Source organism: Osmerus eperlanus, chromosome 4, assembly GCF_963692335.1.
Source record: "Osmerus eperlanus chromosome 4, fOsmEpe2.1, whole genome shotgun sequence".
In the NCBI taxonomy this organism is placed as follows: domain Eukaryota; kingdom Metazoa; phylum Chordata; class Actinopteri; order Osmeriformes; family Osmeridae; genus Osmerus; species Osmerus eperlanus.
Genome location: NC_085021.1, coordinates 21469449 through 21482840, shown reverse-complemented (window position 1 = coordinate 21482840; position 13392 = coordinate 21469449). Strand labels below are relative to the sequence as shown.

Here is a 13392-nt window from a genome sequence, read left to right as displayed (position 1 = left end):
CAGGCTGAGCTAAATGGAAAATTGCAAAAACAAAATGGACTTGTCACTAACATGGAAAGATACCAGATAATACTCATATCATTGTGGCATGGGGCTGTCAAACTGTTTATTTTAATGAATTGGATAAAGGCTACAGATAAAACATTTATTAAAATAAAAGACGCGACTTGTCAATGACAAACTGATTCATCTTCAACCAGTTTGATAAACAAAAACCCACATGTGTTTAGTGCTTAGTTTAGGCACACAGTATACCTTTGACTCGTATTGCACTTTTAAAGCACTCATTCACCCTATGCTGGTTCATCTATTGATCGTAACAACCTTTGAGCATGGGGTTTAATCGTGTTGTTGTGTTCCAATAAGTGACGAATCCCTGCTTCCCTAATTGTTGGAATCTTTGCCATCAGACTCTCATAACACCAGAAGAGGTTTGTCAAAAACCTTTGTGTCCACCCAGCCAATCACAAACGGTTAATTAGCCCAGATGAAGGATTACATGCTGAAAGTTGTTCAGCGCTACCAAGTTTCAGAGTCCAAATATGGGATGGGCATAGCTCAGTGGTAGACAAGCAACTCGTTGGTCCTCCCTGTACCGTGATTTTCATAAAAGCGTCTCCTTAATGAAAACATTATTGTCTTTCCATCTGTCCAGCTGTCACATGTGAATGTGAATGCGTTCCACATGTGTTTGTGAAAGGACAGTCTGACTTATTTCCTAAGGGCCCTCATACGTATTGGCGGTGCTCTGAAAGGCATCACTGACATCCCTGACGACATTCATTAACACTGCGCACCCATTGCCACCAGAGAAAAAAACTGAAAACGATGGGCACGTGCGTCATGAATTACCCACCCAATTTAACATACGCGACTTCAATGCTTAATTTATGCGCACACACCCAGTGATAAACAGTTCTCCACATATACTCAAAACAGGCTCTTTTTATTCCAGCATGCGCCAGTCACTGCTCAGCATGCTGAGTTCTTTCTCCAGCTCGCTGTACCATAGATAATGAAGTGCTTCCTCATAAGGAGTCAGCCAGTCATTAAATTGGGAATAGGCCGCATGCGATCAATTGAAAGGAGAACACGACAATGACAGTAGCCATGTTCTGATGTCGGAGGGTGGAGCCGCGGAGCAAGGCGAGAGCATCGGATCAATGCGGGACCCAGATGTGGCGGAGGGAGGAAGGAACAGCAAGCTTTGCTTCTCCGATCCGCGCTCGAGCGGAAAGAGCTCCCCAGGCCCCCACGCGACCTCACAAACCTCCTCACAGTCTCGCTCTGACACCTCCGAGAACATCTTCGTCCGGCTGCAAATGATACCCGCCCGATAATGGCAATGTCTCTTAGTTGTCAAGGGATACCTTAGTGGGTATAGCAACCTTACTGTGGCACAACGTGTGTCTCTCTTTCCAACTCTCAAAACAAGCAATCACGCCAGTGTCTCGGCCGCCCACATACTAGTGTAGCGTATTGTAATTAACGACATGAATAAGGAGGATGTGTTCTAGATTTGAATACCCGAGAACAAGTAAAAAGCCACCACTGCAATTTCACTGTCTAATTTCTAGTTAGGTATTTATGAATGTGTAATGATGTTCGTACCTGGTAATCGGCCTAGTGTATTTAGGCCACCACCTACATTATAGGGTATAGGTCTGGATTAGACTGGTGAAATTTGTAACACACGTTGGCCAGGCAGCATATTGTCTCAGAGAGTCTGAAGTCTGACGTAAGGTAGCCTACATACTTTGCAATTAAACTCTCATATAATCTATGCAAGTAATGACTATAACTATGTGGCAGACTACCTTGTGAAAAGCAAACCAAGGAAACTTCATGAGGACTATAATAACACATATGATGTCACAGACACTGCCTATGCAGTATATTGTCTCAGAGACTGAAGCCTTTGATGTAGCATACATACATGGCCATTCAAACTCTCATATGATATATTACATGTACAAAAGCCAATGCTTAATGTGTGTGAGTGTGACAGACAACCTCATGAAGAAATAAACCAAGAAATAATGACCCCCCCAAGCCTAAAAAAGAAAGAATAAAACAAACAGAGGAAACAAACTAAACACAAGGTTCTCCTTCAGTTCTTTAATCAGAACAGTTGCCTTGCCTGTGGCCCGAGGGACAGATGTTCACCACATACAACACAATTGATTGGGTGCCCTCAATATTCTGGGGACATTAGCATTTCTTTGTACTTCAGGGGCCAATCATGTTCTGTTTATGGTTTCCATTACCGTAGCTACCGCTCTAGGTCAACCTGTTGTTGGTGGGAGAGTGGCAAATGACAAGGACCCACCCGTCCTTATTCCAGTTTCACTGTTGGAATATGGAAGGTGAGGTTTGTGTCATCGCTGTAGAAAGGACCAGAGAGTCATTACTTAAGAAGGTGGTTGAGATGCTTTGCTGCAAACGTAGGCCCTCTTGAGAAAAGGAGATTGGATTTCGCCTATTGGATTTCTAAATCAGTAATGTTCTTAAAATATCTGACTTCAGGTGTGCTATTTATTATTTCCCAGGTTTAGTACAGATACCCCAGAATAAATGTTTTGACTTTTTGAAAGAAAAGTATTTCTAAATTGACATTACATAAATACATTTGTGTGTGGTGTGTGTAGTATGATCAGTAGGTTATTTTGTTCTGATATTCTAGTTGAACGTTACCTGATATATTTCTAACTTCTGCCAACCTTGTCTCAAATTGGAATGTAACCATACTTTAAATATACATAACACTAGATAGTAAGCCCTCTTGAAAACCTCACCAATCTTCTACAGTTGTCTGGTGATGGATCTAAGGATGATAAAAACGACACCAGGAAAGAACAGACAGCAGAAGTGTGTCACCTCAAACTGGAAATAAGATCGACTTTCCTCCACCTGTACCACAGCATCTTTTCCTGTTTAAAACCTTGAAGCTAACAATCAAGAAATGACTTTTGATGAATACTGGTTGAGACCCTTAGCATCGAAGCCTCGTCTGACGTCAGTCTGCCATTAGTCTGCCATTAGTCTTTCAATTTGCTCCCCTGCGCCTCTACCTCTTTTTGAGAGGTGCGTCCATTTCTTGTCTGTTCAGTCCAGGCCGCAGCATCAACGATTAAACACGCCGCCATAAGGCAGTGAGCCGGTTGATGACGTTGGGAGCCGGAAAACAATGATGAGAAATGGCACACAGCTGCGGCTCGAGTTACCGCATTCCAGTCTTCATTATTACCGAAACGATGAAAAAAGAAAACGGCAGATTATCCGTGCATGCCAAGGCAAGTTTAAGTGACACTGAAATGCTGCAGGTAATGGTCTCAATGAATTCATTGAAATGGCAAAGTAAGCCCTACCTCATGTTGTGACCTCAACAGCCCCCCCTTTTCATATTGGAAGAAACGGATTGTTTTCTATTGTTTTAGATGAATCTGGTGGAAAATGATATGCGCGGAGTGGCACAGTGTGACATTTCTGTGAAAAAGGACCCTTGCCGTTGCCTCCTGTAGACAATGAAGATTTGACACGTTGTTCAGGGGCTAAGTATTGATGCTGTCAGCGCACACTCTGATGTGTTGACATTTAACGACTAAATGCTTTACATCACCAAGCTCGTCTCCTTATCTACAGTAGCACCTAGACTATTTGACACATGAGGATTCCACATTGTTAGAGCGACTGCAATCAGGAGTGTCATTCCACAAGGGCCCAATTGTCCACATGGAGTTGTAAGAAGAGAGATGCATTCTGGGAGAAATACTTGAGGTTTTCGTCCACTGCTGTGGTAACAAATCCATTTCTGGTTCAAAGGTCTCCAGAGGCAGAGCTAATTTCGTGCTCTAATCGTGAGAGGCAGGACTGTGATTGGGACTGTTATTGCACACATACAAGACATCAACGTGTTGAGACAAGGTGGTCCGACACATTACCTAGGGAGGCTTTTTCTTCATATTTATCTATTTCCTGAGATGGCACTCAGGAGAACTAGGGCACATCTGAGGGAAAAGTAAACTGAGTCCACCAATGTCACACGCTCATTATTTCAGATTACATTTAAACTAGCTGGTCATAGGAAGTAGGTTACTAACTACACGTCAGTGAAATATTCGTTACAGAAATGTAAAAAGAAGTGGATTCAGATATTCAGTGTGAGTGAGATAAGAGTGAGTGAAGTTGGATAACCGTCTATTTGATAGCATCAACATGGCTATACTGAACATGAAGTTACATAAAAATTGTACATCAGATGTCTTAGAAGTGCCTCACATGTAGGACCACCAGTGAATACATGTAAAATACAAGATTAAAATGGTCACTCATTTTGTTAACAATACAACATTGATCAATCCCTTTTCAATGTCCCGGGGTCACTATGGTGACCAGAATCCCCACATCCCTTCCTCCTGCATGTGGCATCTAATTTTCTCAGCTGTGGAATCAGCATTGAGCGTTATGGAGAGAGACATAATGATCTACTTTTACTCAGCCAAAGCGCTGGCCAGCAAAATAATCATACCACACACCATCAGCCATTATAACAGCACACTGGAGCTCCATCAGGTGAACCAGAGATGAACACTCTGGGAGAAAGTGGGTAGTTGCATCGGTATCAATTCCACCAGGGTACAATATAATAGCTGTGGTCAGTTGCATTCAATTTCCCTAGGAGTCAAGGAACTATACTTGTGGATGTGAATCGCTGGTCAGCGTGGATTTTTATGCCTTCAAAGTACATTTTAAGATATAATAATGTGTGATAGTAGTAGATAGTGGGTAAATCTACCAATTTTATATTCATCTCATATTACCATTGATAAAATATATCCTGCAGATGTGAATATTAAGCTAATTCATTCAATAAAAATCTTTAGTTTTGGAAGCGAAGAGCACATTAATAATGTAGATGTAGAACTTACTCTGTATTTCATTTTAATATGAATCCACTGTTTTTTACATTTACAGAACAACAATTTACAGAACAACAATTTACAGAACAACAATTTGGTTGATGTTTAGTTAATGTGGGAATCAGATGGCTGAGCGGTTAGGGAATCGGGCTAGTAATCTGAAGGTTGCCAGTTCGATTCCCCGCCGTGCAAAATTATGTTGTGTCCTTGGGCAAGGCACTTCACCCTACTTGCCTCGGGGGGAATGTCCCTGTACTTACCGTAAGTCGCTCTGGATAAGAGCGTCTGCTAAATGACTAAAATGTAAATGTAATGACCAAAGGCTAGGTGCTAGTCTAAATGTGCTTTTAAATGAGGAGACTGTGGGCTCATGGACTTAGAGTCCAATCAGTTGTGCCAAAGCCCTGGTTCAACCAGGAAGCCTCTTGAAGTTTAGTATAACGTTTATGGACCAAGGTCAGACTTCTCCTCCTTGGAGGTACGGCTGTGCTTCAACACATCTCTGCCAGAGAAACCCAACTGAAACATCCACAATCCCCCCTGATAGACCAAAACAAAACATGATGAGTATATGTAGCGCACTTACTTAGCAACAAATACGTGCTGACCTATGTATGGTATGATGCAATGTGTGTAATAACAGTCCCAATTACTGTTCTGCCTCTCACGTTTACATTTACATTTAGTCATTTAGCAGACGCTCTTATCCAGAGCGACATACAGTAAGTACAGGGACATTCCCCCGAGGCAAGTAGGGTGAAGTGCCGTGCCCAAGGACACAACGTCATGTGGCACGGACGGGAATCGAACTGGCAACCTTCAGATTACTAGCCCGCTTCCCTAACCGCTCAGCCACCTGACTCCCTGATTAGGAGTTAGAGTTTAGAGCACAAAATTAACTGTCTGTTTCTGAGGACCTTTGAACCAGTAATGGATTTGTTGCCACAACAGCGAGAACCTAAAGTTTTTCTCCCAGAATGCATCTTTCTGCTTATGACTCTGTGGACAGTTCTGTCCTAGTGGAAGAACACACTTGATTGCAGATTCTGTGCACAGTTTGTAAATCGCTTTGGATAAAAGCTTCTGCTAAAGGATTAAATTGAACTAAGTAATGAAATTACTTCGTTGCATCTTCAATGCTCAAAACGTGTCAGAATCTCCTACGCAGAGGTCATCATAATCCAAATGTACTCAGTTCTACCACATTATTTACCGAAAATATCTATTACTCATAACAATGTCCTTTCCTAGATGACATTTAATGGTTTCTTGTTTTCTAAATGTCTCAACTAGCCAACCATTCTGTGTCTGCCCATCTCAAATGTCAAAACTAAACAAATTGAGCAGGACGGGCAAGCTTGAATAAGACTGCTGCAGGCTTTGCTTCCACAGTCTGCAGGTTAATCAAGTGAGAGTCCTGGTCGAGGGACTTATTTATTTGTGTTTTTACCCATACTCAACCCCCGTGAATGATAGTTACACAAAGCCTTGCTTTTTGCCCAACAAAATATACACATCATACACAGTTTTAAAGCGAGATGTCTTTTTTTTCAGTTTGAACATTGACAAAAAAATGCAACCGAAACCCCTGTATTCTTTGAACTAATGCCTTAATTGTGCAAGTCATTCTATTGATCTACCCCCAAAACATAAATCAAACAATATAGGGTGAACTATTGTTTTTTTTCTCCAAATCACCATCACCGTCAATTAGTTTCGTACAGGATGATTGATTTTGCTTTCCGACCATGTTAAGCATTGAGCTGATGAAACACCCATGACGATAAGGGAGGGCCCTTATACAACTCGTCTTCCCACACCTTCCAATGGAGAACAAAGACCACATAATTAAGTGTTAATTTAGGCCAAAGTGAGAAACAATTTGGTGTTTGCTGTCTTCGCTTTTTTAGATCCCGCTGAGTGAAAATAGAATGTGTCAGACGTGCAGAACTCTGAGATGGATGTTCAGGACGTCGTGATTTAGAAGTTTGGGGGTCCATGCAGGATGTGAACGGATATACAAAAGAATCACAAGATTTTGGTTTATCAGTTTCAAATCATTCCTGGTTTGACTTTTGACAATTAAACTCGTCCAAACTTTGATACCGAAAAAAATGAATGAATGTGACCACTTGAAAAGTATTAGTAAACCTTATGACTTTGAAATCAGCCAGGCTAAAAATATGTTGATCCCTTGCTGTAACACCTTTTCCTCCTCATGTGGCCCCCTATTGCCCTCTGTCCACACGCCAAATGTCATCCTGGGTAGGTTCCAGGCTGCTGGCTGCTCATAGACTTTCTGAGATGTCCTTGATGTTCAGGAAAGTACCGCTCTCTGTGTGGCTCTCACCCACAACTTACACTGAACTTTAACTGAAAGTTAATACTCCTCAACCACGGGAAATGTTGAAGAAATTAGATCCAGGATGAAGGTCAGTTGGAATGGGAAATAAAATACCTTTTATGAAATATTTTTCATAGTTTCATCTGAGTCAATTGTGAGTAATAGTACATAATGGACTGAGTAGGTCCAGGAACCAGTTCAACTGGTTCAAAACTAAACAAACTAAAAAACTACCACCATCTTGAATTTGAACTGATTCCTTTGAAGCTGTTTCCCTTTCTACGTAGGATGGGGTACCAACAAAGGCAATTACTTAGTTATTTCTAAATACATGCAAACATGAAGTCACAATTTAATTTGAATTACACAGTTAGGATGAAACTCTTTGCGCCTCCCCCCTTTCAGATCAAAAGCAAAGCAGGAGAAAGGCTTTGGTTGCAGGCCTCAGCTTTGATGTTACTTTGCTGCGTTTTTATTTCAGCTCAAGGGTAAAGGAGGCGAGTGGACAGCATCTCATTTGACGTGAATTTGTTTTGTCATTCAGGTTCCTCAGACATTTATTGGAATCAATTTTCCTTCCTCCAACTGTGACAGAAATATCAGTTTTACACAGAATAGTCAGTAACTCTCGTATCATTTATAGAAGGCTTATCTCTTCTGCAAAAGGTATCCGGGTAACTTGACTAGCCTTATGGATTGTTACACATATATACTGGGAAGTTGTCCTTGGAAACTGTTTGGAAAAGGAAGAAATATGTGAATATATGAAAAAAATATGTGGCAAGTGATTGGATGTACCATCTGTCTATAGCTGTCTACCACGGGCTAATTTCAGTTAATACAGTTGTTTAAACATAATTATATGGTTTCAGATTGTATCTCTACATTGTAAGCAGTTTCTTCAAATGACCTTTGAGCACTGTGGTGATTTTGCATTGTTCTCCAGATCTAATTGTGAGATGAAAAGAAGACAACATTTGTTTAACAACCAAAAAAACATATCTACGTAAGTAAATTGAGCTGTCTTTCCAGAGACAAAGGGAGAGAGAAGAGAGAGAGATGCATTTACAAGTAATCAATGCATTGCCCAATTTCAATCAGTCAGCCATCAGATAAGTAATGAAAACTTTGTTACACACATGCAGGACCAAGTAAAAGGTGGTTATAGCACCAGGTGTGGGTACTTTTGTCTCCTTAGCATCTGCTGGTAGACCTACATATTCAGTCTTCCACATTAGTTAATCCGGGTTTATTCAAACCATTACTCAGTGCCAAAGTTTAGCTAAGCAGGCAACAGGATGTTTAATTACAGATGAAGGGGAAGGTGAGGGAGGACGCAATGTAGAATGTCTGCAACCATAGATATATATATATAAAGACTAGTTGGATGTCTTACGGTGGAGTCTAGAACGTCCGCCGATTTTTAAACGGTTTGGTTTGTTATCAACGTCAGAGATGTCGTTATGCCACTGCATAACGACAACCGGTTTTCAACCGGTTTAAACCGGTTTTCAACCGGTTTAACCGGTTGAAAATTGAGCAAGTTATGGTCATTTAAAAAGTAGATGTAGCACCAACACAATGTTATGGGTGAGCGAGTTGACTGTAGCAAGATGGCCGCCATGTGCGGACGTTGGACTCCGTTGTCCGGCAACGCGGACGAGACATCTACCCTTATATATCTATGTCTGCAACCCCTATACAGGGCTGGTAACGACACTGTATCTCAATATTCTTTGACCACGGAACAATGCCAGCACCCCCCCCCCCCCCCCCCCCCCCAAAAAAAAGTATTGTATAAGAAAGTTATTTTTCAGAAGTAGTTCGGAAAGATTCATCAATGACAGGGTTGTAATTACAACAAAATTCTGCTCATGAAAAAACAACGGCAATTTGCCCGTAGCAGCACGCTCGCTGGGCTCAAGAGAAAGGTCGATATTTCGTTTGTATACGGTAACTAACTAGTAGATGTTTCTGCTCAGTATTCCAGCCCTCCCCATGTTTGGAGTTAATTGAGCAGTCATAAAAGCCAGTGTGCCCCATGTGTCAGAGCTAGTGTAATTGTTGTGTGATGGAGCAGCTAGCAGTAATGGCTATGAAGGGCCTGTTTGGAAGGCTCATACAAAAAAGCCTGGTAGTAATCACATTAATTGTGCTTCACGTAACTAAAACTGCTTACAATGCCTCAGCACCCAGAGAGAAACAAACATTTTTATTAGACTTCTATTTGTATTAAATAACCCCCCCCCCCCCCCAGACGCAATCAGGACGCGCGATATGCACCTATCTACCAGAAATTAGCATTAGACAGTCTATCGCTCGCTCTAAATACAAAATCCACGATTTCCGGGAGACTGTACATCATTTGCGGGCGTCAGGGAGCCGCTATTGAAATAAGGGAGACTCCCGGACCTTCCGGGAGACTTGGGATGTCTGCACTAAGAACCCGATATTATCACAGTCATGGAACCTCAAACATTTATTGAACAGGATGTTTTCACTGTAGCAAACGTGAATGAAAACCTAATTTAAGTAACATAGCTACAACATGTGCGGATGCCAGTTTCAGGGCTCATTTGCGCCTTAACTGAGCATGAAACAACCCGTAATGTTTCTAAATTTAACTTTCATCAACAAAGCTACAATGGAAAATAAAGTGTGTCACATTTCTCCAATGTGTCTTTTGATCATCATGTTCAGTAGGCCATGGCTCACTAGAAGCCGTTATTGCGATACATCGTTATTATACCCCATGTGTAGACAAGTCACTTATGTGCACAATATCGGAATTGGAATCCCGCTCAGCCCAAAGAAGTCAAGCGCCATCCTGTCATTTTGTTTCTGTGGTTAAAGTAAACGAGACATCAACCCTCCACAGAGTGTTGCTGCTAAGAATATGCATAAACTAATAAAAAGAATCTACAAATAAATAAGAAAATATATAACGAGGTATTCTGAAGTATATATTCTGATGATCCAAGATCCAGCATTTGGACACAGGTAGATACTTGTATTGTGACTGGCCCCTATTTGTAGACGTTTTATGACCTGTGATTATTCACTGAGCCATATGTCTCAACTTGTGACCAGGAATAAATGAGCGTTGATGTCCAAAGGGACATATAAAACAGAGCATTTAGCTCAGAGAGATTTAATCTTATGTAATTTGATTCCCCCAACAACCATTTCAGTTCCATAGACGTCTGAAACTGAGTATTCATCAGGTACCTGTTGAGGTGTACACAACTGAACAATTCCCAGTGTTGTGAGAAATGCACCAACCTTGTTACCTGATTGAATACATTATTTTACATGAACTGCTGACTTACATGAAGTCATCAATGACTTGAATAATCACCCCCAAAACACACTTATTTGCTAATGACATTTTTATAATGTATTATCTGGTTAAAGACTCAGTGTTTCATAATGAGAAGTGTAATTATTGCAGATAATAGGTCTTTAACAGACTCTCACAGCGTAAAGTGCTGAGAGTCTTACCGGCTGTTAAACGCTGGTACCCAGAGGAAACGAGAGACTGAAGACTGGCTCCATACATGCAACACAAAAACGATCTCCCAAACCAGATACCATAATCATGCTTTTATTATATTTGGATTGAACTTTAAATAAAGAAATACCTACATAAATAGATAGATACATAGATAAATCGTCGATAGTCAAACAAGACAGACTGTGTCAGTGAAGTCCATTGAGATTGCTCGCTCAGACAAGAGTGCATGATATGTACAGTTGGGGTCTACCGCAGTTCATGGATTCTCGTTGGGTTTCACAAGTCGGGGTTTGGAGCTGAGCTTCAACCTGGGAGGACAACGTAGGTGGGTATGTAAGTAGGTAGGTTGGTAGGTAGGTAGGTTGAGCGTCACGGACACTGTTAGCAAGAGGTGAAGGTTTTCCAGAAGAAGTTTTTACAAGGGGCTTTGCGGTCTCTCTGTGGGAGCTGTGATAGCCGGTTGTAGACAGCCCTCTCCTCCAGACGAGACTCCAGGGGCTCCTCCAAGTCCAGGGGAGACACGTCCCCCGGCAGCATGTTTGAGTCTGACGCACCGTCCAGCAAGCCTGACACCAGCTTCAGAATCAGCTGCTTACGCTCTGTACTCAACTCCTGAGGGCGACACGCAGACAGTCACAACAAAGTATGCGTGTGAACACATTCACATCAGCCATTTAGAAAGTTTTTTTCTTGTCTTTTCAACATGTCCCATTTTCAAGCTTTATTTGCAGGTTATTTTCTATAAATAAAACTTGAAAATGAAATTGTATTAAACATGAATAACATTTTAAGTTGAATTTAAATGTTTGGTATGTTAACCAAGAATCACAAGTTAGGTACGTCATCACCAATGTCAAACAAATTGATTTAAATCAAATTTAAAAACATAATTTAAGAAATCCAAATAACTAACAAACACCAAAAAAAAGTCACACTTTTTATTTATCATTACAATATTTTGTAAAACTTTAAAACGAAAAGACAACGCTTAAATCATCACATCAAGTTTGAGGAGAGTTTTCCGCTACAGTGATGAACAAAGTCAGACCAGTGTTTGTGTTGTACTCACCCGGTTCGCCTGGATGGGGCTCCTCTCCTCCACAGGAAGCACAGCGGCTGCTCTCGCACTGTACAGGACCCCCATGAGAGCAGCTAAAACGACCAGGAGCTGCATGCTGAGAGGAAGCAGGATACGGACTGCACTCACGCACTGGAGCAGGAGACGGAGAGAGAGACTGGAGGACCGTTCAGAGTTCCTTTGAGGAGTGGAGAGTGGAGTAGAGTGGATGGACAGTTGCAGTGCTGGTTGTGATTGCCTTGGTTAGGTTGCTGTCTCCTGGATAAAGGGCTGTAGATTCTTAAGCTCTACCCCTCAAGTCCCCTCCTTCTATATAGCCTCCCCCCATCCCCACCCCTACCCATCGCTGACGTAGGGACCAGTGGGTGTACGGGGGCAGGGGGTGGCGGCAGTGATGGGAGTATGTGTGCGTGGAAGGGGGGGAGGGGGGTTGGTGGAAAGGGTCAGAGGAAAACAAATGGTTTCAGTTAACCCGTTGACTAATGACGAGAGGTTTCACTCATCTGGCATACCTGGGCACCATCTGCTGCCAACCAGTCATCCCACGTCCACATGAACGTGTCTCATTCTGGGGTCAGCACTTACAGAAAGCAGACAAAGCACAGTATGAGACCTCACAGCACCATGTCAGGTTTTGTCATCATCAGTGGTGAGGTAGACATTAGGATGGCTTTGGAATACATTCAAGTTATACTCACGTACCGTTATATAACCATTTTTCGAAAAAGATAAACCAAAATATTTGTATTTTTTCCCCGCAACAAAGCAACCCTACCCTAGCCACCTAGCAACCAGGGCCAGAGTTGTTAACCCGTCAGTTTAACTCAGTCATTCTCCTTCAGCTCCGACCGACAGCTACAGATTACTATTGAACTGTCTGACACCTAGGGAAGCATCTAATGCTCACACCAACACTAGCACACTGTGAAACAATGAACATTCAGTCTGAAATGACCAGCAAGGAACCACACACAGCACCGAGGCCTATTAACTGAATGTTTTTTGATTTTAGTTTCAGTTTTAAGAACATTTTGAAGTTAAATTGCCATTTGTAACGACTACATGTAGGATTAGAATGAGAAAGTTAGAAAGATGGTTGCAGTGTGAAACTGTTTGAAACATGACAATGTTAATTATTCATTGTGAAATTGTTTTTATACCTCAGGTGTGTGTGGTTCTGAATCATTGATTGTTCATGGCACCATGGGTTCACAAGTAAACTCTGAATTGGTGTGTGGAACCTGTCAAGGGAGAATCCCATACGTACGGCCAACGTCCTTCAAGGATGTTTCTTCAAGGATTTCACTCAAACTCATAAATTGTAAGTTATCCAAGTTATTTTCCTATTGAATTAGTTTGTGAGGTTGGAAGCGAGTCGTGATACCCCCGTTTTGCTATTGAAGACCTCTGGGGAAACACACACATCGGCTCGCATTCGCTCCACTGCGCATCCTTGATATGCATGCCAACAGGTCCTAAATGGATTCCCTTCGCGTTCAATCTGTCTGGAATTTGGACCGTTCCTTTTGGGGCGCAC

General features: G+C 41.8%; 1 protein-coding gene across 1 annotated transcript; it reads right to left on the bottom strand.

Annotated features, from left to right (window-relative positions):
• Positions 1-10857: 10857 nt before the first annotated feature.
• sst7 (somatostatin family member 7) lies at positions 10858-12113 on the bottom strand. Its single transcript, XM_062458197.1, has 2 exons — positions 11847-12113; positions 10858-11389 (listed from the first exon to the last, which is right to left on the bottom strand). Exons 1-2 carry the CDS (start codon positions 11949-11951, stop codon positions 11159-11161), a joined length of 336 nt encoding a protein of 111 aa, XP_062314181.1. The 5' UTR covers positions 11952-12113; the 3' UTR covers positions 10858-11158.
• Positions 12114-13392: the final 1279 nt, after the last annotated feature.